Source organism: Nesoenas mayeri (genome assembly GCF_963082525.1).
Source record: "Nesoenas mayeri genome assembly, chromosome: 1".
In the NCBI taxonomy this organism is placed as follows: domain Eukaryota; kingdom Metazoa; phylum Chordata; class Aves; order Columbiformes; family Columbidae; genus Nesoenas; species Nesoenas mayeri.
Window position 1 is genome coordinate 216864 of NC_137541.1, and position 23550 is coordinate 240413.

At 60.8% G+C, this 23550-nt stretch overlaps 4 protein-coding genes across 6 annotated transcripts; 2 read left to right on the forward strand and 2 right to left on the reverse strand.

The window, feature by feature from the left end:
* Positions 1 to 2399: 2399 nt before the first annotated feature.
* Positions 2400 to 6813, reverse strand: NME6 (NME/NM23 nucleoside diphosphate kinase 6). Of its 3 annotated transcripts, none has more exons than XM_080363895.1 (6): positions 6709 to 6813; positions 6396 to 6498; positions 5944 to 5983; positions 5362 to 5522; positions 4931 to 5106; positions 2400 to 3494 (listed from the first exon to the last, which is right to left on the reverse strand). In XM_080363895.1, exons 1-5 carry the CDS (start codon positions 6793 to 6795, stop codon positions 4940 to 4942), a joined length of 558 nt encoding a protein of 185 aa, XP_080220021.1. In that variant the 5' UTR covers positions 6796 to 6813; the 3' UTR covers positions 2400 to 3494; positions 4931 to 4939. The 3 variants fall into 3 exon arrangements, with proteins under 3 accessions (XP_080220021.1, XP_080220023.1, XP_080220022.1); XM_080363897.1 differs by having other exon boundaries at positions 2400 to 3804; XM_080363896.1 differs by having other exon boundaries at positions 2400 to 5106.
* A 290-nt stretch (positions 6814 to 7103) lies between these two features.
* On the forward strand, positions 7104 to 12632 carry RABL2B (RAB, member of RAS oncogene family like 2B). Its single transcript, XM_080362769.1, has 8 exons — positions 7104 to 7326; positions 7416 to 7445; positions 7912 to 7991; positions 8809 to 8888; positions 9781 to 9892; positions 11562 to 11659; positions 11878 to 11961; positions 12249 to 12632. Exons 1-8 carry the CDS (start codon positions 7154 to 7156, stop codon positions 12324 to 12326), a joined length of 735 nt encoding a protein of 244 aa, XP_080218895.1. The 5' UTR covers positions 7104 to 7153; the 3' UTR covers positions 12327 to 12632.
* Positions 12633 to 13797: 1165 nt separating this feature from the next.
* On the reverse strand, positions 13798 to 18976 carry ACR (acrosin; the record flags this gene model as incomplete). The annotated part of the gene is made up of 5 exons (XM_080358116.1): positions 13798 to 14136; positions 14532 to 14677; positions 14924 to 15189; positions 15510 to 15704; positions 18675 to 18976. The coding sequence occupies 5 exons, from the start codon at positions 18974 to 18976 to the stop codon at positions 13798 to 13800; spliced, it is 1248 nt and encodes a 415-aa protein (XP_080214242.1).
* ARSA (arylsulfatase A) lies at positions 18927 to 23473 on the forward strand. The gene is made up of 8 exons (XM_080350673.1): positions 18927 to 19276; positions 20061 to 20301; positions 20740 to 20958; positions 21423 to 21592; positions 22076 to 22200; positions 22375 to 22502; positions 22879 to 22981; positions 23096 to 23473. Exons 1-8 carry the CDS (start codon positions 18975 to 18977, stop codon positions 23395 to 23397), a joined length of 1590 nt encoding a protein of 529 aa, XP_080206799.1. The 5' UTR covers positions 18927 to 18974; the 3' UTR covers positions 23398 to 23473.
* Positions 23474 to 23550: the final 77 nt, after the last annotated feature.

A 23550-nucleotide genomic window follows, 5' to 3' on the forward strand; every position in this document is an offset into this window, starting at 1 on the left:
CCACTCCCCACAGGCTTCTCTCCGCAGAGAAAACGCCACCAGGGTTTCAGTGCCAATTACCGACAGCCTAGAGCGCTTCACTCCCTCTCCGGCGTGCTGGTGTGAGACGCGCAAACAAGGCACAAAGTGGGCTATTAAAAGTTGAGGCCGTCAGGGCAATAACTTCTAAGCTGTTTACTTCTGCTACAATGAATTGCATCATAACTTAGAAGCACAGAACGGTACCTGGAGAAGAAAAGTCTTTGTTCTATACAGGGTTCCCATCTTTGAAATGTTCACACTCTAGACAAAAACATCGTTGTTGGAGTAACAAAGGAGAAAAAGGTAAATAACTCAACAGTTCCTTAGCAGTCAATATAAAATACTTGAATGACATTAAACTTTATGAAAAACTTGAGTTACCGCATCCGGGAATATGAAGTTCCACGGCCGTTTGTTGTCCCAGTTGTGCCACCCTGCCCCGTTCCCGCTGTCCCGCGGCAGCGTGCTCACAGCACGCACGCAGGGCGCGCGGCCAGGTGCGGCACGGGTGCGACAGCGCCGGCTTCCGCGGGCCCTGCAGGGCTGACCCTGCGGGTCCGGATTCAGTGCGAGACCCACGGGTGGCTGTGGAGCGGGCGCCGCTGCGGGCGCCGAGCAAAGGCACATCGGCTGCTGCCGGCGCCCGAACGCCCGAGAGCCCTCGCACGGTGCGAAACCGGGCCCGAGTCCTTCACAGAAATGTGCGTTTCAGTCTTAGACGTGACCCGAGTGTCTGTGCAGCGCCGGAGGGCGGTACGCAGCGTGCTGGGGAGCACGGCACGAGCCCCAGGAAGGCTTCACAGGCAAGGGCGGCGCTGGTTCGGTTGGCAGAACTCAGCAGACACCAGCGCCGACTCCCTGACCCGCTCAGCGTGACGCTGGCGCAGCACAGAGCGACAGCCTCACCCGCACCCGTCACGGGTGCCCTCATCCGTCAATGCAGAGCGACCGGTGGCTTTGGGGCAACTCTTGGGCTGCATTTGTTGGTCATGCGATTTCCTGTATCAACACCAACACTATGGATGGATCTCCTGGAGAGAAATAAGCCACTAAGGAGCCGCTCTTGCATCTGAGACACCTCCAGTGCACAAGGGCTACCTGACACCACAGCACACGGCCACTCCACGCCTGCCCTGCCCCACAGGGCCGTGTAGCCTTCTGGCAGCAAAATCCTGAGACAGACGAGCGCTGAGACATTTTTACCATGGGTGCCACAGGCCCGGCTCCAACGCCAGTCTCTTTATCCAATTTCCCACTGAAAGCCATGGCAGTTCTATCCCCAGTAATGGAAAAGTGTAATGCCAGGAGACACCGCTGTGCCTCACAGTCTGCACTTGCATCACGTCCCATTGACGTCCTGGCTAATTACAGAATCATAGAGTAATTTTGATTGGAAAAGACCTTTCAGATCACTGAGCCAATTGAGCCCATTAGCTCCAAGCAGTTCAGTCCTCAAGAACCTGAACTCTGTGCACACAGAACACAAAGGCCAAAGAGGAACATCAAACTGCAGAAAAAAAATAGACCATGACTGTTTTTTCCATATCACAGAAAATTAATGATCTCCCACCTTATGCCCAAGACAGGTCTAGTAGGGGTTAGATTTGGACTTACTAACCAAACTTGATCTTGGGCTTGACAAGGTAGAAGCAGAGGCAATTACAACCACAGGGCAGACGGCACCCTCGCCTGCGGAACGATCCACGTCGGCCTGGCGGGCTCGTGCCGTAGAGAAGTGAAACAACCACCTCTACCTGACCAGCGCAGAGCCTGGTGCATTCCAAGAGCCACCAGGTTCCACCGCTCTTCCTCAGATCCTGATCAGTCACTGACGTGTCCGGGACACGAGCTGCCCTCACATTCAAACATCTTCACATCAGGGTCCACGCTGCCTATCCAGTACTTTTATGAGCCTGATTTCCTCTCTATTTGCTTCCCTTCCTTCCACAGTATCCCAGATAAACAGAACCTGGCTTCTGTATTTTCACACAATACCTAGGAAAAAGAAACAAGTTAGGAAAGCGGTCAGTTATGCCAGCGGCTGTGAAGCTGAGCACTTCAGTTTAAAATGGGACTGTGTTTAACTTTCCAGAGAAGAAACTCTCCTGACGTCTGTCGCAGCTCCCGAGGGCCGGGCGTGAGTGCTGTGAGCAGGACTGCGGGGCTCCCGTGCAACACTGCAGCGCTCCCCGCACAAAGAAGAAACCGTATGGTTCAGCATCCTCCAGTTTAATATTCGGGCACCACGGTTCTGTGCAAGTAAACCACAGGCAGGAGGCGTTTCAGTGTTAGTAAAAAGAGAACGACCAAAATACAGGTGTCTACTGAGCACGAGAGTGTGGCAGCACCAGACATCACAAAGTTAAGTCAAACCAGTATTCAGATAACTTGCCTTTATTCTTTTACAACACAGGAACTCAAAGCAACCAAAAATCTTTATGAAAGAGAATAAATAGCATATGCTTGGCATTACCAGAATTTCTTCAGAATTGTTTGACTCTGGTGTAAATAACAAAACCACAGTAATGAGAAGTTTCAACTGGTTCTGTAAAGACAGGCTGGGACAGGAAAGGGAACAGCAAGGACACAAGACATTGTTTTGTATTAGTCACTGGAAGTCAGAAAATCAAAGGTGATTCACCGCAGGACCGAGGGGCACCAGGAGGTACAGAAAACACACTGAGTGGCACTAGAGAAGTTAAAAACATTTAAACACTTAAATTGAGGGTGTTGGAAAAAAACGACTTTCATAATAGTCCTCAAACAGAGGGCAGCTGCTCCCACCCCACAGACCCAAAGCCTGCCCTTGATAGTACAAAATTCTGACACTACCTCCTGCATCTAATGCCACATATTCCAACATTAAATCTTCTGAGAAAGTTCGCAGAACATCTTTAGTCACAAAATAAACACTCTGCAGAGGCCTGACCACCCCTGCTCGGGTTCCGTCTTGGAGGACCAAAGAAACGCAGAATGGACGTAAAGACGGGCAGCTCTCCAAGTCACGGTGACTGATTGTAACTGCGAGAACCGTTCTGTGAAAACACCGCGTCACCGAGCCAGTGCTGCCGGTACTTCACATCTTAAAAGGGTCAGTTCTCCCAAATGTAATCACTGCAAGCGACTAGAAAAAAGCCCTAAAACCAAACCAACCGCGAAAACCCCCACAACATTTATAATGAGATGCGCAAGCTAGGAATTATCATTCAATGATATCCCAAATTGATATCAAATAAAGAAAGCACAACGTAAAGCAGAAAGGTGAAAAACCAGTAAGGGTTAATGGGTATAAGAAAAACATACATAACTTAGATAAACTCAGGATCAACAAAATGTCACCCGACAACGGCACTAAGGACAGACCTGTACACACACACTCGATGGGGAGTAGATCAACCTTGGGACACTGCTGGTGAAAATAAAAGCAGCAACGCAAAAACGCGGAACTATTCCGCAGATCCTTTGATCTGTACCTGGAACAAAACAACAACTGCATTTAATCTCGTGCAATAGTAAGGAAGGAACAAAAACGTTGATGTGTTTAATCAAGGAAGCTCTACAGCAGCACTCTCTACAATTAAACATCTTTCAATCAATGTCCAACATTTCACATCGTTGTCTTAAACTGGCCAAGGAGTAACTTGCGTTTGACCTGTGACACAGTAGCACACCAGTGAATCTGGGACTTGGCCGCAGCTTCGGCGAGCGGTGACAGCGGCGCGGGCCCCGCGCGCTGCAGAACGGCAGCGAGCTGACGCTCTGCCAGGCACGTTACAAAGGCACCTGCAGCAGGACAGCGCATTTCAAATGATCCAAAACGAATTCACTCCGTACAACAAGGCATCTTAATTAAAATTGAAAATCAGCACTGTAAGAAGCTATCTGGAGGGTAGTTTAAACAGATTAAAACTCATACAGGAACAGGCCTCAAAATCCATGAAATGGGAAAACAAGCAAGCAGGTCAGAGCATTGCTCTGTACCTCCGAACCAAGTTCTTGTGCACCACCATATATTATCAATTATCTGAATAATTAAGTTACTTTGTCCATATGATTTACGAAGTACATGGAACTCGGTGCTTCGATGCCCGGTAGGTCTATAGGCAACGAAGTCCCTGAGCTTAACACGCAGAGCTCCTGGCAGAAACAGCCTCTGCCCACCAGCATTCAAATGAACTTCTCTGGCCTTTTATTACGGATTCGAGAAATCCGCAGCTCTACCAGCGCTGTCGGGTTCCAGCAGCACCAAGCTCACGCCCCAGCAATCTCAAAGCACAAACAGAGATCCTTCCCGGGCACTGGACTGTTCGCACCCCTGTGCAGCTCCCCGCACCTGTCACAGGCTCCTCAGCCCAGGGACGCCGAGCCGGCCGGACACGCGGCGTTCCCGAGCGCGGCTGCCGGCCGTGCCCTCCAACACACGCTGGAGGCACGAGTCTGACACAGCCTTGAGGACAGCCTTGCTTCTCCGCTCAGACCCACGAGAGCAAGGATGGGAGAGCTCATGCTGCCCTGCTTATCGCTGCTTTTTATGTATTCCTTTTCCTCTCATTTCTCCTGAAGGGACTGTGAGCACAGAACAAATATTAAGGATCTGAGCCCTACTATAAGCAAAACCAATCACTTCCTAAGCAGAACAAGCAACCACCTTTGCACCCAGCCCTTTGGTGAACTCGCCTGCACCGCTCAAACACAGATAAACGCCAGGGACCAACAAACCGCATGGCCAGACCTCTGCAGCAAGCTGGAGCGCTGCTACTGGAGAAGTGCTCCCTAAACCAGCCCAGCACCTGTCCCTAGCCCCAGGCAGCACCGCACAGCGTACACTGGGCCCCTCCCTCCCCGTGCTCTGTGTCGCTGCAGGCTGAGTCGCGGGCCCAGCGGCTCCTTCCAGCTCAGCAAACATTACCCCGGGAACTCAGGTCAGCTCCGACTCTCCGTCCGCGAGCGCGCAGTGGACGCGCTCCTCCGCGTTGTAAAACACCCGCCCGCGGCGCAGACGCGGCTCCTCCTGCTCGTACCAGAGACGTTCGTTGAACTCAGGGAAGAAAAAGGCAATTTCTCTGCTGGCTGATGCTGGCGAGTCTGTTAGAAAATAGAGGGAAGGAAGATGAGAAATGCCAATCTGGCATCACAAATATGTTCTGTGTTCCAAAGGCAAAGGCAGAAGGCGTAAAGAAAAGCACCAGGCTTGGTCACACCAGGACAGGGGTGATTGGAGTCTGCAGAAGTGAGAAAATCATTAACCTTGACTCCCAGAACAGAAAGCAAGTAGAGGCGGACAAAACACCACCATTCACTCCCGCCAGCTGCCCGCCGCTCAGCTACGGACCGGCCTACCTGAGCCGTGAGTGGTGTTCCTGGTGTCGGTGAGGCCGTAGGCTCCGCGGATGGAGTCCGGGACGCTGTTTCGGGCTCGGAACACTTTGGTGGGTCCCATCAGGGATCTCCAGAGGGGGATGGCATTCTCATGGGCCAAGATATAAGCCCACATGGGGCCACTGAGTAAAGGACCAGGGAAAAGCAGAAGTAGAACAGGTTACAAAAGGGCAGAGTTTCATTCCTTTACATAAAGCAAGTGCAAAGAAGCAAAGAAATGCAACAGCTGTGCAGTGCTTTCCGAGAGGGGATGCAGAGCTACTGTGACACCAAACACTGAGACCACGGCTCACAAGCAAAGCACCTGCAGGAATGACCTCCCGGGTGACGGCACCCACAGCCGCCGGGGCTGTCACCACAGTGCTGCCGCGGCAGAGCCGGCTCCCGGCACCCCCCGAGCCCAGGGCCCGGCCCCTCTGCACCAGCTCCTGACCGGACACATCCCCGCCGAGCGGCCCTAAGCAGAACCAGCAACCGCTGCACACGCACTGCCCAGGAGCACCAGGGGCCCCCGCACAGCAAAGCCGCTTCCCCGGCCGGTACCTGGCCATGAACTCCACCAGCCGCTGGTAGAAGAACCGCCCTGGGGAGAGAAACAAGATCACAGAATGTCAGGGCTTGGCGGGCCCTGGAAAGCTCATCCAGTGCAATCCCCCCATGGAGCAGGAACACCCAGATGAGGTTACACAGGAAGGTGTCCAGGGGGTTGGAATGTCTGCACAGAAGGAGACTCCACAACCCTCTGGGCAGCCTGGGCCAGGCTCTGCCACCCTCACCCCAACAAGTTGCTTCTCCTCTTTCAGTGGAACCTCCTGTGTTCCAGTTTGCACCCATTGCCCCTTGTCCTGTCCCTGGTTGTCACCAGCAGAGCCTGGCTCCATCCTCCTGACACTGCCCCTTTCCACACTGATCCCATGAACGAGTCCCCGCTCAGCCTCCTCCAGGCTACAGACCCGAGTCCCGCAGCCCGGCCCGCCCGCGGCCCCGCCGCCTACCCGCGTGCTCCCGGTAGAAGCGGCCGCTCTGCTCCCGCCCGCAGCGCAGCTCCCGGGAGCGCACGATCAGGAACTGGTTGCTGAGGATGGTCTCGGTCACGGCCTGCGGGCAGAGGCGCAGCGCTGGGCGGCCGGGACCGACAGAGCGGGCCAGGGCCGGCCCGCCGCCCGCCGCCGCGCTCCGCGCTCCCCTCCAGCAGCGGGTCCGGCCAGCCGCCCGCCGCCACGCTCCCCTCCAGCAGCAGGGCCGGCCTGCCGCTCCGCTCCCCTCCAGCACCAGCGGGTCCGGCCCGCCGCCCGCCGCCCCGCTCACCTCCAGCACCAGCGGGTGCGCCACGGCGTCCGGCTTCAGCAGCGCCAGCGTCAGCGTCAGCGGCCGCGCCGAGCGCCCCGCGACCATCGCGCCCGCCTGCCGGCGCGGCCGTGACGTCACATGGGGCGGGACGTCGCGCGCGTGACGCATTGCGGGGAGAGGGCGGGGCAGAGCGCTCCGTGACGCAGGAGGGGCGCGAGGCGGGGTCTGGGGCGGGGCGTGGTCATGCAAGGGCGTGGTCTGAGGGAAGGAGAGCTCCGGGAAGGGGAGGGGCCCGAGGGAGGCGGGGCCCGGGGCGAAGGGGGCGTGGCCCGGGGCGAAGGAGGCGGGGTCCGGGGCGAAGGGGGCGTGGTCCAGGGCGAAGGGGGCGTGGTCCGAGGAGAAGGGGGCGGGGCCCGGGGCGGGGCCGCCGTGTCGCGTAGCAGCGGAGACGCTGGGGCGGGTTATGGCGGACGCGGCGGAGCAGCCCCGGGATGAAGCGGCGGAGCAGCCCCGGGACGAGGCGGCCGAGCAGCCCGGGCACGAGGCGGCGGAGCAGCCCGGGGACGAGGCCGCGGTCGGCGCCGAGGAGACGGTGAAAATCATCTGCCTGGGGGACAGCGCCGTGGGCAAGTCCAAGTGCGTGGCCGCGCGGGCCCGGCCGGTTCCCGCGGGGCGGGGGCAGCTCGGTCCTGCGGCCTAACGGGTGTCCGATGCTCTCCCTGCAGGCTGCTGGAGCGGTTCCTGCTCGATGGCTTGTATCCTTGTGTGCCCGGCCCGGCGGGGCGCGGCGAGGGAGCGGGTGCCGGCCCGGGGGGCTGTGGCGGGCCCGGCCGGAGCGGGGCGGTGGGCCGCCCGGGGGGCTGTGGCGGGCCCGGCCGGAGCGGGGCGGTGGGCGGCCCGGGAGGCTGTGGCGGGCCCGGCCGGAGGGGGTGGTGGGCCGCCCGGGGGGCTGTGGCGGGCCCGGCCGGAGGGGGCGGTGGGCCGCCCGGGGGGCTGTGGCGGGCCCGGCCGGAGCGGGGCGGTGGGCCGCCCGGGGGGCTGTGGCGGGCCCGGCCGGAGGGGGCGGTGGGCCGCCCGGGGGGCTGTGGCGGGCCCGGCCGGAGCGGGGCGGTGGGCCGCCCGGGGGGCTGTGGCGGGCCCGGCCCGGGGGGGCGCGCAGCCCGGTGCCGCGGGTCGCTGCGGGGACGCCCGCTCCTCGCCGGGTCCTTAGCGCGGGCGCAGCCGCCCCCAGCAGCTCTCCACCTTCGCCCTGACGCTCCACCGGCACCGCGCGCGGCTGGGCGGGCAGACCGTGCTCGTGGGTGAGTGCGGGGCGCCCTGCGGGGTGTTTGGGGACAGGGGGAAGCAGCGGTGGTGCTGCCGGTGTATCGGCGGCGTGTGGACCCAGGAGCGCGGCAGGGAGCTCCTTGCGCTGGGCGAGGGGATGCCAAGCAGTGCTTTGTAGGCGGGGAAATGGGGATCACAGTTCCAGAATGGTTGAGGTTGGAAGTGCCTCGGGACGTCATCCCGTCCAGGCCCCTGTTCAAGCGGGACCCCCAGAGCCATCGCCCAGGACACTGTCTAGATGGCTGCTCAGTATCCGCGAGGAGGGAGACTCCACAGCCTCCCTGTGCAACCTGTGCCCGTGCTCAGTCGCCCTCACAGTGGAACACGTGTTTCCTGATGCTGAGGGAAGCTCCCGTGTTCCAGCGTGTGCCCGTGGCCTCTGGTCCTGTCACTGAGCACCACTGCAAGGAGCCCGGATCCATCTTTACACTCTGTTAGAAATCAGGTTCTTTCAAGACACTTAGACTTTGTTTCCTGTTGTCATCTCTAGTGACAAAGTACCGAACATTGTTACCACTCTTTGCTTTATAAGCCATATGTACTGTTGACTTCTCTTGTTCTAATATGTTTGTAGCAATGTTCAGGGTCAGTACAATTCATAGCTAAGCCTAGCTGAGAACAGGTCCTAGTTTTACATAGTCTCTTAGCTCCGGAATGTTTCAGATTAGTGAGGTGAAACCTAATTTGTGACGCTGAGTAGACGGACCAGGCTTTGTGTCGTGGCTCTAAGTTGTGAGGAAAACAGAACCTGGAAAGCTGTGTCATTCTAAGCTGGTGTTTTACGTCCTGCAGACTTCTGGGACACGGCGGGCCAGGAGCGGTTCCAGAGCATGCACGCCTCCTACTACCACAAGGCTCACGCGTGCATCATGGTAAGGTGCTGTCTCAGCTGCGGCCTGCTGGACTTCTGACTGAACCAGCCCATATTTCTTGTCTCTTCCAGTCATTTAAGAAACTTCCTATGTTCTTTCTTCCCTCGCCAGATAAAAGCATCATAGTTGGGCTCGTTTAGCTCTCTTTTGTCGTTCCTGATAGCACTCTTACTGTATTCCCTGGCTTTGCTGTTTCCCAAACCTCCTCGCTTTTGTGGCTGTGTTCCCAGTCAGGTGGTGGGTACCCTGGAGGTCCTTTGGGAGCAGCGCTGCCGGAGCTGAGGGATGGGGCGTTCCCCCCGTGTTCTGCGGTGGGACTGTTGGGTTACGTAGGACACAACTGTTCCGACGTGCTCGGCGGGGGTTCCACATCAGACTTTCTTCTCTGGTCTTCTGCCCTTTCTGTTTTCCTATACTTTATGTTTCCCATTTATTAGCTTAAAATGGTCGTGATTCCTGCCTTCTAGCTGGCTCGGCTCTCTTGGTTTGTACTGTTGCTCTAACTTTCCACTGTTTCTCATCGCTCGTGCGCATCAGTCAGCTTCATCCAGTTTTTAATCGTTAAAGTAGAGAAGCCTCATGTCTGACCCTACTTAGCAGAACAGGACTTTGCCCGTGCTTGTTCACCACCATGGGTGACGGCTTGTCATAGCAGAAAACACGAGTGTGAAGGAACATGAGGGACTGTTTCCCGTATCACACAAGGAAAGGGGCTGGCTGCGTGTTTCCAGACTTGCTGGCTGTCCTCCCTTGTCTCCTTCACCCGTCTGACAAAGGCAGCCTCCTTTGGGGCGTCCTGGGAAACCCCGGGTTCTGTGCTGGCGTCTGGTGCGGAGCGCCGATCGGCAGCTGTCCCGCTGTGGGTCCCACAGCAGCTGGTTCTTTTCGGAAGGTGTTTGACGTGCAGCGGAAAGTCACCTACAGGAACCTGAACAGCTGGTACCAGGAGCTGAGAGAATTCCGCCCAGAGATTCCCTGCATTGTGGCGGCCAACAAGATCGACGGTGAGTGTATCTGCTGCTTTCAGCCTCGCAGGATCATGATGTGACGCTCTTCTGGTCTTGCTGAGGAAGAGTGTCATTCATCTGTTAGGTCCAGGTGGGTTCTTGGGTATTAGTCTCTCAGGGCTTTATTTTACCAAATAGCTGGGTCCTCTACTGACCTGTATTAGAGGCTCTTGTCCTTGTTTAATTAGTGGTTAAAAATACAAATTAGATCCATTTAAAGTTTATTCAAGTGATGTCCTTCCAGTTCTGTCCTTACCACGCTGCCCGTTTCATCCAGCAGGACCTGGAAGCTGATTAGAGCAGTACCCAGTCAAAAATCGCAGCGTGTCCTGTTGGAAAAGGAGCACAGGGTGTCCCTGATACAGTCAGTATCGGCCTCTGTGTCGCTGATTCGGCCTTCAGGGTCCTGTGGGGCTCCCTGCACTAAGGTGTCTAATGTACCTGCTGGCAGGACGGTTCACCTTCCCCTGGAGGTGGCTGGATGGTTCCCACCTCTCGGGAATGGCAGCCAGGCATTCGTGATTGCTGTCACCCGAATTGCGATCCGCACCCCGGGAGAGCGCGTAACGCACCCGCCTTCTGCACAGCACTGAGGGAACACGTACCCGGGGACCCCAGTCAGATGGGGCTTCCCTGCTGATGTTCCTGCTAGAAATAACGGCAGCGATGAACAAGTGTGAACAGCTGGACGGGGCGTCCGGGCTCCCGGCTGTGAACCTGCCAATCGCGTGGGCTGCACAGAAGCCCCAGGCACAGGGGCTGGTGTTGGCAGCCACGCTGTGGATAGATCGCAGGCGCCTCGTGCTGGCGGTGCCCTGCGCGCGGGCCCTGCCCGGGAGAGCCTCTGCCGCGCCCGTAAACCGTGCGCCCGCGGCGCCGCGCTCGCGCCCCGGCCAGAGGAGGCTGATGCAGCCTCCCGCAGCGCAGACAGCGCGGCTCCGGCGCTCGAGCCACAACTGTGGCTTCTGAGACAAGGTGGCTGGTCTGGCATCGCCCTCCCGTGCCGGCACGCAGGCTGGCGGCCCACCAGAACTGTGTGCCGTTCCTGCTGTGTCAGCACGTCTGCAAATGTGCCATAATTTGTTCCAAAACTGAAATAAATTCTGTGGCTAGTGAGGCTGGGGCTGCTGGGCCCAACTGCCCGTTCAGTGAAAATCTGTAAGAGCCGAGCCGTCTGCGCGCTGACAGCATTCCCTCGACTCGCAGGACACCGGTAACGGGCACAAGGGCAGCGAGTTCTGGTTAAAAAGGCCAAACTGGAGAGAGACGCGTGAGCGGTGCTGGCAACAGCGTCCAGGCCGTGTGGACACAGCAGCAGTGTCAGGGCGCGCCTGGGGAATGTTCACGGCTGCTGCACCGCGACGGCGCTCGTGCTCTGAGCTGCAAGCCCGCATTCATTTATAGCACATCAGAATCTATCTACAATTTAGTGAAGCACCATGGATAAACCAACAAGAACTCTTTTCTTTTTGTGTCTTCTTATCAATTTGTTTGCGGATGCTGTTGCTTTTAAACGCCTGTAGCTTTGCCAAGGGCCCTCCTCGCCGTGTGCTCCAGCGCGGCGGCCCTGGCAGCAGCGTCGCGCTCGGGTCCGTTCCGCTCCCGCGCGCTGCCGTTCTGCCTCCGGGGACGCCTACTGACCACTTCTCCTTTTCTTTTCCTCCAGCGGATATGACAATGACCCAAAAAAACTTCAGCTTTGCCCGGAAGCTCGGTTTGCCGTTTTACTTTGTGTCTGCTGCAGACGGCACCAATGTAGTGAAGGTAAAATAGTTATTTGGCTCAGCATCCGTGAGACCCCTGTCCAGTCCAAGCATGTGGAGACTGTGGTAGGCATGGAGCAGAAACAGGCTAGAGTCCTGGTAGCTACAGGTAGCTGTTTTTCTTGGGTGAGGGAACAGTTTCCATATGTTACAGTTTCCATATGTTGCAGGAACACAGTGCCCCTTACTCTGAGTGACAAACATTCTCCTCCTCTTTAGCTCTTCAATGATGCCGTCAAACTGGCGGTCACTTACAAGCAGAATTCGGGAGATTTCATGGACCAGGTCCTGCGAGAGCTGGAGGTGAGAAAGGCGCCGCCTCCCGCGCTCCTCCGAAGCGATGGGCGCTGTGCTCTTTTTCCCTTGGGAAAGCAGAGTCTGCGGCAAAGGGCGAAGCTTTGTAGGCACGGAAAGGTTTGCTTGATGCTGGTGGCACCGCTGGGTTTGTGTGCTGCTCGTGTCCAGGGTGGAAGGGGTGAGGTGGTGATGGTCTGAAGAACCCTCGCTGCCCTAGACCGAATTGGAAAGAACCACGGTGGCGGACAGCTGTTGCTCTCACGCTTCTCAGCCGTTCCTTCTGCTCCTTTCAGAGCTTCGACCTGCAGAAGAGTGAGAGTTTGTCAGATAAAGAGGAGAGCTGCCCTGACGAGAAGCCCCCGTCTGCCTAGGCCCGGGATGCTGTCTGCTCTTTGCTCTGGGTTTCTGGGGCCGGTTGGCCCCAGGCTTCACAGGGGACAGTGAGTTTGGCCGCGCCCTGAGGGCTCTGGCGCTGGGCAGCAGGGCCTCCCCCTGCCCGTGGGAGCCTGGGCACGACCCCCCTGGCTCGGCGCAGCCGCGGCCAAGGCAGGGGCGAGGGCACCGCGTGGCGCGGCAAGGCAACGCTTGCCAGCAGGGCTGAGCTGCTCTCGGGCCTGCAGGGAAGGGTCCTGCCCAGATGCTTTAGTGGTACCTGCTGGAGAAAACAAACACTAAAGAATTGCTTTTCTAAAGCTGTGAGTCCGCATCCTTCCTATGCTGTTATAAGGCCGTCCGGTCAGCACACAGCGTGAGTCCAACCACCAGCTCTCCCCATCGCTTCCGGAGTCCAGCCTCCCTGTCTGCCCCGATCTCTGCTGCAGAGCTGCTTTGGGCTTCCGTCCCCGTTTGGTTGCGGAGCAGCCAGAGGCAGCAGCCTTGTGAACACAGGGGATTGCCCTTTCAGGTCCTCTGGAGCTGAATCAGGCGGCCTCACGCCCAGGAGGCTTGTCCTGTCCCAGCCTGGCCGATGCAGCTGCTGCTGTTGGTGTTCAAGAGAGCTGCGTTCCAAAGAGCCAGATCCACACGCCGAGACCTACACAGTTAATGTGGATGCAAAACCGGGGGGCGTAGGCAGAGCAATGCCTTTACCAGCACCCACGTATAGGTGACCACCGCTTACATAAACGTGAACACAGCTGGGTCCTTTTCTGCCTTTCCAGATGATCAGGACTGGATGTTTAGTACCGAAATATATCACGCCTTCACTTCCTAGATTGATCAGCAGACCGTGTTCATAGATTCCTCAAATAACAGTATGGAGATTAAGTCCACGTCATCTCTGTGGATGGAGGTCCAGCTCCTTATCTAGGCACTGGTGCAGATTTGGAGTCTTTCTAGATCCACATCTCCTGGGTCATGAGACAGACACTTTCAGGTTCACCGGTGCATGGTGCACACACAGACACACACACACACACACACAGACACACACACACACACGGGCCCAACACACTCCTGGTTTCCAGCTGCTGTCCCAAAACCTATCGCCCCTATGATCTGTGCTCCCTCCTCGCAGCGCACCCCCACCCTCCTGTCTGCGCGGGCACGGTTCCAGCGCTGTGTGCCCCACGTGTCCGCCTGCAGCCCGGTCCTGCAGGGACGGGGAAGGGAGCCCTCGCCTTGCACAGGGCGCTGGACTGGACAGAACCGTGGGTAGCTGTGAAAAACGGAAACTTTATTTCAAGAACTAAGTCAGCTTCAGCATTTGAGCGCACTCAGCAGAGAGCGGGCAGGACAGAGCTGGCCTTGGGCACCGAGGTGCCTTTGGATCCACAGACACAGCCCAGAAGGAAACGGTTGTGCTGCGCTGCAGCCTGCGCTGGATCTTGTCCATCCTGCTGATCAGGCAGTTTTCCCCTGCAGGTACTGCAGGAGCTTCTGCACCTTCTTAAAGAATTCCACCAACTTGTTCTCTGGATATGGACAGGGCTTAAATGTGCCCTGTGTGGGCCTCTGTGTCTGAGGGGCGGCTGAGGTGACAAAGTGCTGTGGTGTTGGAGCAGAGGTTACTTCGTGGTGCAGCCCCGTCTGCACCAGGATCCAGTCGTAGAAGTGCCGGGTGGAGGTGTAGACTCCGGGCTGGAAGGGTCTGGCACAGCCATACCCCCAGCTGGTCACTCCAACCAGCCAGAAGTACTCAGCGTTGTTGTCTTTGCAGACGAGAGGGCCCCCGCTGTCCCCCTGCAGCGGGAGAGCGCGGTCAGGCGGGGCCTGGAGAGGCTTTCTGGGCAGGGACCCAGGGCTGTGGGACAAGGGGGCCCTGGGCAAGGAGCTGCAGCTGGGAAGGGGCGATGGGAGCCGGCGCCGGGAGGTGCTGTGCCGGGCAGAGCCAGAGCCGGGAGGTGCTGTGCCAGGCAGAGTCGGTGCCGGGAGGTGCTGTGCCGGGCAGAGTCGGCGCCGGGAGGTGCTGTGCCGGGCAGAGCCAGTGCTGGGAGCTCTGTGCCAGGCAGAGCCGGCGCTGGGAGGTGCTGTGCCGGGCAGAGCCGGCGCTGGGAGCGCTGGGGCGGCTGTGACGGGGCTGCCTGTGCTGCTGGGACACTGGCAGCGCCGCTGGGACACTGGCAGCGCGCTCCTACCTGGCAGGTGTCGATGCCGCCCTGCGGGTAGCCCGCACACACGTTGTGGGAGTGGATGGCCCCTCCGTACCACCACGTGCTGTTGCAGAGCTGCAGATCGATCAGGTGGACCTGGGCCTCCTGCAGCACGTCACTGGCTTTTGCATCTGTGGGCACAGAAAGGAGTTGACACGCAGCTGCTGGTTCCCCGTTCTCCCTGTCGGGTGAACCTCGTCCCCAGGGCTGCGCTCTGCACCCGCACACCGAGTTTCCCTCCCGCCTCGCCCTGGGCAGCGGGTCAGGCCCATCTCTCCACGGAGACCCGTCCCCGCAGCCCTGGCTCTGTCAGGAAGCCCAGCCGGCTCCCCGCCGTGCCCGGTGCCCTCCGCACACAAGTGCTTTCGGGAACTCACTTCTGGCCGACGTGGAACCCCAGCCACTGACGTAGCAGGATGTCAGCTCGGACACTCTCACCGTGGAGTCGGCCACACAAGCGAGCTGTATGTAGTCGTTGCACTGGATAGGGTGGTCCAGTTCCAGCAGCGCAATGTCATTCTCCTGCGTTCCATAGTCATAATATTTGTGAGGCAGGACCCGCCTGACGTGACGCACTTGCGCCTCGGGGCCCAGCCGGGACAGCTGGGTGGCCCCAGCCACCACTCGCCACATCGCGTCGGTCCTGAAGGCAGATGGAGAGCGGGTCAGAGGAGCGGAGCCTGGTCTGCACAGCCCAGCAGCTCCCGCCGGCTGCGCCGCGCGGCTGCGAGGAAAGCAGCGCTGCGGGGCGCGAGTGCCCTGGCGCGCCTTGGGCTGGAGGGACGTGCGGCTGCAGGCTGCTCGGAAGCGGTGGCCTGAGCCCTCCTCCCGAGCTGTCCCAGCGGGGCTAGGGAGAGCCTGGGCACTGGACATGCTGCAGGGTGGTGGGATGGGAGCAGCGTGGTGTGGGGACATGGAACCCACCCGTGCTGCGGGGACATCCCTGTTCCCTGTGCTCCTTACCTGACCGTGACAAAGCAGTGGGCTGCTGTGAGGACCCACTGTGAGCTGATGAGGGACCCTCCGCATATGTGCGCTGCGCCGTGTTCCCAGAGTTCCTGGACGCTGACGATCCAGGGCCAGGCCCCTGGCTGGGCGTCTGTGCCCCCCACAACGCGTGACGAGCCGTAAGAAGCCCTGGGCCGGAGCCCGCAGGTTCTGTAAGCAGAAACCCGTGACTGTCCTGCCCCGTGGCGTGCTGCTGTCCGTGCTGACGCTCAGTGCCTGCCCTCCCCACAAGCGCTGACGGGCCAGGGAACCCCATGGGTGTGTGTCCATCTGCCCCGTTCCTGCCGCAGCCGCACTGACAGGTTGTGCAGCAGCCGGAGCGCTGGCAGGACCTGAGGCTCCCCCAAAGCGGTTTGGAAAGCCGTGGCGTGGCCGCGGGGGACAAGTGATCCAGTGAACCCCATCAGGGCTCCCACGCTCCCTCCCAGAGCCTGGGGCCACTCACCCGCAGTTGTCCCACCCGTGCGCGGGCCAGCACGCGGCCAGCAGGACGAGGAGGGGCAGCAGGTTCATGGCTGCCAGCAGCACGTGGCAGCCGCAGGGACCGAGGGCTCGTTGCCACCCGTGCAGCAGCCAAGTGCCCACAGTTCTGGCGTTGCCCGCGGTGCCCGTGGCCCTGCGGCTGATGTCACAGAGTTGCTGGTTCCGGGTGCTGGGCACGCTGGCCTGGGGGGGAGGGGTGACACGGGGGGTTCCAAGCAGGAGGGGAGGCAGCAGCTGGGATCGGACCCCCCGTCAGACCCGCCGGACGCTCTGCTTGCACGATGAGCACGTGCGGGCCCCGTTGCCGGCAGCAGCGCCCGGCTCCGAGCACTGCCCACTGTGAGCCGGCGGAGAAACCCAAGTGTGGCACCGCGGCCTCTTCGGGAGGTTCGCTGCCACGCTGTGCACGCAGATGCAGTGAACCTGGGAGTGCCCAGATTGCTGTGGCCAGGCACAAAGCAAAATGGGCCCATGAATTATGCAGCAGTTTCGCGTCCTGCTTCAGCACCAGCCTCCTCGCTCTGCATCTTGCCCTGAATAACTGATGCAGTAGCAGCAGCAGCAGCAGCAGCAGCAGCAGCAGCAGCAGCAGCAGCAGCAGCAGCATCCTCACGTGCCAGGGCCAGGCTGCTCAGAGGCACGGGGCTCGACACGCAGGGGGCCGGGGCTGTGGGGACAGGCTGAACTGGGGTGGACAGGGAGCAATGGAAAGCAGAGTTCACTGGCACATTGGAAAGTGGTTGTAACAGTGTGATGGGTCTTAAGAAATGCTGAATAATAATAACAGGAAAATCCAGAACTGAGTGATCACACGGGGTGGATGCAAAACACGTGCGCATCTACATGAGCACATCCAGACTAGGGCGTTAGTCAGTCTTACCCTGCTCCTTTGGGCTGAGACTCCTCAATCCTAAACCACCGCCACCGCGCCTGTGCTTGTACACCACCTCTGGCCTTGCTTTAATCTCCTTTTGGATAAACTGAGCAGATGGAGGTCTCCAGAACATTAGACCCCAGTTCCTTCCTGTGCTTGTCTTCTGAGGTTTCTCTGGTTTTCAGAGCAGACACAGCAATAGGGTACGGCCTTCCCGGGGTGCAGAACCTCCCCGTGTTTCTCCCTATCACTTCCTTCCACCAGAGAATTGCTGTTGCTCTTTGCACTGTCCCTTCCTCACTCTGATTATGAGTCATCGATCTGTAGAAATCGGGCTGCTATGTTCAGGCACAGCCAGCAGTCCCTGAGCCTGAACACAAAGCTGCCATTGCTGCACAAAAACACTTTGCTTGAAAAGTGCCCAGGCTCCCACAGGGAGCCCCAGACAATGCCACGCTGCTCACCCTCCTGGGAATCTGCACCCTGTGCACACCTGGACCAGAGCAGCCCCACTCACATCTGGCCCACATCTGGAACAGAGCAGATTCGTTCATAACAGGTGGACACCTGGAGCAGAGCAGCGCCATTCACACTATGTGCACATCTGGAACAGAAAGGCTCCATTCACACCGTGAGCACATCTGGAGCAGAGCGGCTCCATTCACACCCCCACGCACATCTGGATAAGCGTGGATCATTCACAACATGCACACATCTGGAGCAGCGCAGCTCACTTCACAGCCTGCGCACATCTGGAGCAGAACGGCTCCATGGGCAACCCCACGCACATCTGGAGCAGCGCTGTTCTCTTCACACATGTGCACATCTGGAGCAGAACGGCTCCATGGGCAACCCCACGCACATCTGTAGCATTGCGGCTCCCTTCACAGCCTGCGCACATCTGGAGCAGACCGGCTCCGTTCACACCTGCGCACACCTGGAGCAGGACGGCTCCATTCGCACCTGCGCACACCTGGAGCAGAACGCTCCATTCACACCTGCGCACACCTGGAGCAGGACGGCTCCCTGCACACCTGCGCACACCTGGAGCAGGACGGCTCCATTCGCACCTGCGCACACCTGGAGCAGGACGGCTCCATTCGCACCTGCGCACATCTGGAGCAGAACGCTCCCTGCACACCTGCGCACACCTGGAACAGGACGGCTCCCTTCACACCTGCGCACACCTGGAGCAGAACGCTCCCTTCACACCTGCGCACACCTGGAGCAGGACGGCTCCATTCGCACCTGCGCACACCTGGAGCAGGACGGCTCCATTCGCACCTGCGCACATCTGGATCAGAACGCTCCCTGCACACCTGCGCACACCTGGAGCAGGACGGCTCCCTTCACACCTGCGCACACCTGGAGCAGGACGGCTCCATTCGCACCTGCGCACACCTGGAGCAGGACGGCTCCATGCGCACTCCTGCTCCGCTCGCTGTGCCCGCGGCAGCCGGGCTGCTGGCACCGCAGGGGGGGGCAGGGCCATCCGCCGGCACAGGGGACACCGCCCGCCGGGCCGCCGCTCTGGTCCCGGGGCAGCCCCGGTGCGTGTGCGGGGCAGCCGGGCCGCGGGGCCTTTCCCCGGCACCGGGGCGGACACACGGCCGAGCCCTCAGCGCCCGAGCGGGCAGCGCGGCGGGTTCTGTGGGGAACCCCGTGTTAATGAACCGGGCCGGGCCCGGTGCCGGGAGACGGCCTGGGGCGGGCACGGGGCGCGGGAGGGGCTGCGAGGGACCGACCCGCCGTGAGGAACCGACCCGGTGTGAGGGACCGACCCGGCCCGAGGGACCGACGCGCCGTGAGGAACCGACCGCGCGCGGCCCCTCGCTGGAACTGTCCCGGGCGGACTGCACTTCCCGGCGTGCCCCGCGGCAGGGCCGGTCACGTGGTCGGTCACGTGGCCGCGCCGTGGGGCGCGGTTCGGGGAAGCGCTCGGCCGGGGCCGGAACGGGGCTGCGGGTCCTGCCGGGCACCGAGCGCACCGAGCGCACCGCGGAGGGCAGCGCCGTGCCCCGTGCTGCGCGCGTGTCTGCGGGGCCTCCACGCGCGGCAGCGCCATGGGGCCGCGGGTCCCGGTGCTGCCGCGGGTCTCGGTGCTGCCGCGGGTCCCGGTGCTGCCGCGGGTCCCGGTGCTGCCGCGGGTCCCGGTGCTGCCGTGGGTCCTGGTGCTGTTGGCCCTTCGCGGAGCGGCCGGTGCGCCCCCCAGCTTCGTCCTGATACTCGCAGACGACCTGGGCTTCGGGGACCTGGGCAGCTACGGGCACCCGTCCTCTGCCACCCCCAGCCTGGACCGCATGGCCGCCCGCGGGCTGCGCTTCACCAGCTTCTACAGCAGCTCCCCGGTGTGCAGCCCGTCCCGGTACGTGCCCGCCCCGCTGCGCAGGGCCCCGGGGGGCGGCGGTGTCAGGCAGGGCTGGGACACCGCTCGGGAGCCGCGGGGCTGGGGGCGCGGGGGGCGATGAACCCGCGGTGTCCCGGGGGGCCCGGAGGTCCGGCGGGTTTCTGAGCCGTGTGTCCCGGCAGACGGGGCGGAGGCGGCTGTGGGCCCGGGGGCCGGGCTGGCGGGCGCGGTCCCGCCGGGCTCAGCCCAGCGCCGCTCCTCTCCCCGCTCCTCTCCCCGCTCCTCTCCCGCTCCTCTCCCGCTCCTCTCCCCGCTCCTCTCCCGCTCCTCTCCCCGCTCCTCTCCCGCTCCTCTCCCCGTTCCTCTCCCGCTCCTCTCCCCGTTCCTCTTCCGCTCCTCTCCCCGCTCCTCTCCCCGCTCCTCTCCCGCTCCTCTCCCCGCTCCTCTCCCGCTCCTCTCCCCGCTCCTCTCCCGTTCCTCTCCCCGTTCCTCTCCCCGCTCCTCTCCCGCTCCTCTCCCCGCTCCTCTCCCCGCTCCTCTCCCGCTCCTCTCCCCGTTCCTCTCCCGCTCCTCTCCCCGTTCCTCTCCCGCTCCTCTCCCCGTTCCTCTCCCGCTCCTCTCCCCGTTCCTCTCCCGCTCCTCTCCCCGCTCCTCCTCCGCTCCTCTCCCGCTCCTCTCCCCGCTCCTCTCCCCGCTCCTCCTCCGCTCCTCTCCCCGCTCCTCTCCCCGCTCCTCTCCCCGCTCCTCTCCCGCTCCTCTCCCTGCTCCTCTCTCCGCTCCTCTCCCGCTCCTCTCTCCGCAGCGCCGCGCTGCTGACCGGCCGCTTCCAGATGCGCTCGGGAGTTTACCCCGGCGTGTTCGACCCCGGGTCGCGGGGGGGCCTGCCGCTGTCCGAGGTCACCATCGCCGAGCTGCTGAAGGCTGAGGGCTACGCCACAGCCATGGTTGGCAAGTGGCACCTGGGTCTAGGGATTAACGGCTCCTTCCTGCCCATCCACCAGGGCTTTGACCACTTCTTGGGGGTGCCCTACTCCCATGACCAGGTGAGAGGCCCGTCAAGCGCTGACGGGTGTCCCGGGGCCAGCTGGGGCGCACGGCTGAAAGGTGGCGTGTGTGAGAGCGCGCGGGTCGGTGCCTGCCTGGCTGTGGGGCTGCGGGCGCTGGGGAGGAAAGGCTGCCCGAGGCGCTCCTGTGAGAGCAGCCTTGCAGAACGTGGTGGGTAGCTGTGCGTACAGACATAGGCTCTTTGTGAAGGGAGGGAGCATCTGCTTCTGGGCTAAAAACAAACACCTGAATTGCTGCCAGGGGAAAATGATGTTGGAGCAGCGTGGTCCTTGGGCACTTCCAGGGTGGGCACACACCTGGAAGTGGCTGCCCAAAGGATGTCTGTAGGACCTGGTGCTGGGCCGCTGTGAGACCCTTTGCTCCCCTCAGTGTCCTGCAACACAGATAAAAGACAAAGTGTTGTTTGTTCTTTCTAGGGCCCCTGCCAGAATCTCACCTGCTTCCCACCCGACATCAAGTGTTTTGGGACTTGCGACCAAGGCTTAGTGCCAGTCCCGCTGCTCTGGAACCAGAGCATTGTACAGCAGCCGGTCTCCTTCCCTGATCTGGTGCCACGCTACAACAAATTCTCACGGGACTTCATTGCTGACTGTGCCCGACGAGGTGTCCCCTTCCTGCTCTACTACGCCTCACACGTAGGAGAAGGGGAGGGCTGCTCCGTGCCCAGGGGTGGGGAAGGGAACCTTTGTCCTGTGGGGAAAGCGAGGAGGCACCTCTGCTCCTGCAGCCCCAGGCTGTGCCGAGCCCTCGTTACCTGCCGGTGGATGACCTGGCGTTGCTGTTCCCATGCGCAGGGCTTGTGGCAGCACCATTCCGATAACGTTATCAAGCTGCTTCTTTCTGGAGCTTTGCCCATTTCTCTGGACCAGGAGTCCACCTGGGAGAACTCCCCACTCCGGGTCTCCGCAGCCCCTCCTGGGGCTCAGCTCCTTTGTGCCATTTCCCAGAGACGCGTCTGAAGCTCGGGAACAAGCCTTATCTCACGGCTGTTGTCACATGGCTCCATGTCCCCGCTGCGGTGCTCACTGTCCCCACGTGAACTGGGAACCAGATGCAGCTCTGGGATTTTGTGCATCAGTCTTCTCTGCCCTTTCCCCAGCACACACACTACCCGCAGTTTGCAAGCCGGGAGTACGCAGGGCAGTCGCGGCGTGGGCCGTTTGGTGACGCGCTCTCGGAGTTTGATGGTTCGGTGGGAGAGCTGCTGCAGGCACTGCAGGAAAATGGTCTCGCCAACACAACCTTGGTGTTTTTCACCTCTGACAACGGGTGAGTGGGCTCGGCGGGGCACTTCCTCACGGGTGAGGTTCTGCTGCCCTGGTGTGGGGGGACTGGAGCGGGGCATTGGTTGACTGGGGCGAAGGGGATGTGCTGTGGCATTGCCAGGTGAGACCCCCGTGACCTGAAGTGAGTAAGAGGTGAATGCTGCTTGGGAGAGGAGCCAGTGCACAATGTGCCCCGTGTTCCTGTGGCTCAGTTGTGCCCCTCATGGGCAGGAACCTCACAGGGTTCGGGCCAGGAGCCTGCAGCCCCAGTGCACCCCTGTGCCCTTCTCGTGTGGGCGCTGTCGGTCTCTGGAGCCCTGCTCAAACGCCTCGCACACCTTGGCCCCGTCACCTGCCCCAGGCCTGCCTGGCGAGCCCGAGCAGGGTGACGGTGCCGCTCGCTGGCGCCATGGCCGCGTTGGCAGTGCCAGGGAAGGGCTGGCGGGAACCTGTGGCGCTGATGGTAGGTGGTTCTTCTCTTCCACAGCCCTTCCACCATGCGGATGGCGCGTGGGGGCAGCTCTGGCCTTCTGAAGTGTGGGAAAGGCACAACATATGAAGGCGGCGTGCGGGAACCAGCAGTGGCTTATTGGCCAGGCCGTATCAGCCCAGGTGCGACTTGGCACTGCTTGTGCCTTCGGTGCTGGTGCCAGCCAAGGCAGGGGTGTCGTGGCACCTCGACCACCCCGGGGCAAGCGGAGGGTGGGAGAGAAGTGAGTGTGGCAGGAATGGGAGCGATATCAGGTGCTCGAACCTTTCCTTGTGCCTTGTTGTCATGAGTGACAGGAGTGACACATGAGCTGGCAAGCACCCTGGACATCCTGCCAACACTGGCTACCCTGGCTGGAGCAGCTCTTCCCAAAGTTGCCCTGGATGGCTATGACCTGAGTCCAGTGCTGTTTGGGTCAGGGAAGGTGAGTCCTGTGGCTGCACAAAGGCTGGTGTGGGGCTGGAGCTGTGTGCCTGATGAGGAGAACCAGCGGGAGGTCGGGGGGGATCCATGAGCTGGGACTTTGTCAGGCCCGGGGGGTGCCATGGGGTTCTTGGCTTCCCCAGGCTGCTCAGCGCTCACACCCAAGCCCCGTGGCTACGGTGGATGGGCCCAGCCCCAGCAGCTTTGAGTAGGGAGCAAAGGGGGTGCTACTGCTCATTGGCTTCCCCCTCTCTGGCCGTGTTCTGTCTGGGGTATCAGGGCTCCTGCGTGACTCCCTGGGCTCTCTGCCTGGTCCCGTTCCAGGCTCTTTGGCCTCGTGGCTGCACAGGTGAGCTCAGCTCTGCTGCTTCCCACAGAGCCCCCGTCAGGCGATGTTCTTCTACCCGCCGTCCCCTGATGTGCTGCACGGCGCCTTTGCTGTCAGGCTTGGGAAGTACAAGGCCCACTACTTCACACAAGGTTGGTGCTGCCTCCTCGTCTCTGCGCGGCAGCTTTGTGAAGTTCTTTATGGCCTGGCTGCCCAAAGCTCAAAGGGAAGAAACTGAGCCACACCAGCTGGGGGTTTCTTTGCAGGTTCCTTTCACAGTGACACGACCCCAGACCAGGCTTGCCACGGACTGACCCCGCTGACCCCTCACTTGCCACCACTGCTCTTCGACCTGGAGTCAGACCCAGCCGAGAACTATGATCTGCTGCAGAGCGGCGCAGGGCCAGAGGTTCTGCAAGTCCTCAAGGAGATCGAGCTGCAGAAAGTGCTTTTTGAACAGCGCATGGAGTTTGGGGAAAGCCAGATAAGGAAGGGCAAGGATCCTGCCCTGCAGCCCTGCTGCGCGCCGAGCTGCACTCCTAAGCCTTCCTGCTGCCGCTGCTCCTAGCCTCTCGCTGCCCCGTCACCCACACTGCAGCCCTATCCCAAACACACCAGACGTGCCCCCAGCCCCTGACTAACCAAGCTCAGCCGCAGAGCTACCCCAGAGCTGTGGCTCAGTGACACCCTGACTAACGGAGCACTGGGGTCACGCACTGCG

What these genes read in the sequence shown, in the direction of transcription:
- ARSA (XM_080350673.1), top strand. Translation starts at nt 18,975, where the DNA reads ATGGGGCCGCGGGTCCCGGTGCTGCCGCGGGTCTCGGTGCTGCCGCGG. An exon ending in TTTTTCACCTCTGACAACGG is followed by an intron (nt 21,593 to 22,075) that starts GTGAGTGGGCTC and finishes TCTCTTCCACAG; the next exon opens with CCCTTCCACCATGCGGATGG. An exon ending in TGCTGTTTGGGTCAGGGAAG is followed by an intron (nt 22,503 to 22,878) that starts GTGAGTCCTGTG and finishes TGCTTCCCACAG; the next exon opens with AGCCCCCGTCAGGCGATGTT.
- NME6 (XM_080363895.1), bottom strand. Translation starts at nt 6,795, where the DNA reads ATGGTCGCGGGGCGCTCGGCGCGGCCGCTGACGCTGACGCTGGCGCTG. An exon ending in CGCACCCGCTGGTGCTGGAG is followed by an intron (nt 6,499 to 6,708) that starts GTGAGCGGGGCG and finishes CTCTGCCCGCAG; the next exon opens with GCCGTGACCGAGACCATCCT. An exon ending in GAACACCACTCACGGCTCAG is followed by an intron (nt 5,107 to 5,361) that starts GTAGGCCGGTCC and finishes ATTTTCTAACAG; the next exon opens with ACTCGCCAGCATCAGCCAGC.
- RABL2B (XM_080362769.1), top strand. Translation starts at nt 7,154, where the DNA reads ATGGCGGACGCGGCGGAGCAGCCCCGGGATGAAGCGGCGGAGCAGCCC. An exon ending in AGCGCCGTGGGCAAGTCCAA is followed by an intron (nt 7,327 to 7,415) that starts GTGCGTGGCCGC and finishes CTCTCCCTGCAG; the next exon opens with GCTGCTGGAGCGGTTCCTGC. An exon ending in ACGGCACCAATGTAGTGAAG is followed by an intron (nt 11,660 to 11,877) that starts GTAAAATAGTTA and finishes CCTCCTCTTTAG; the next exon opens with CTCTTCAATGATGCCGTCAA.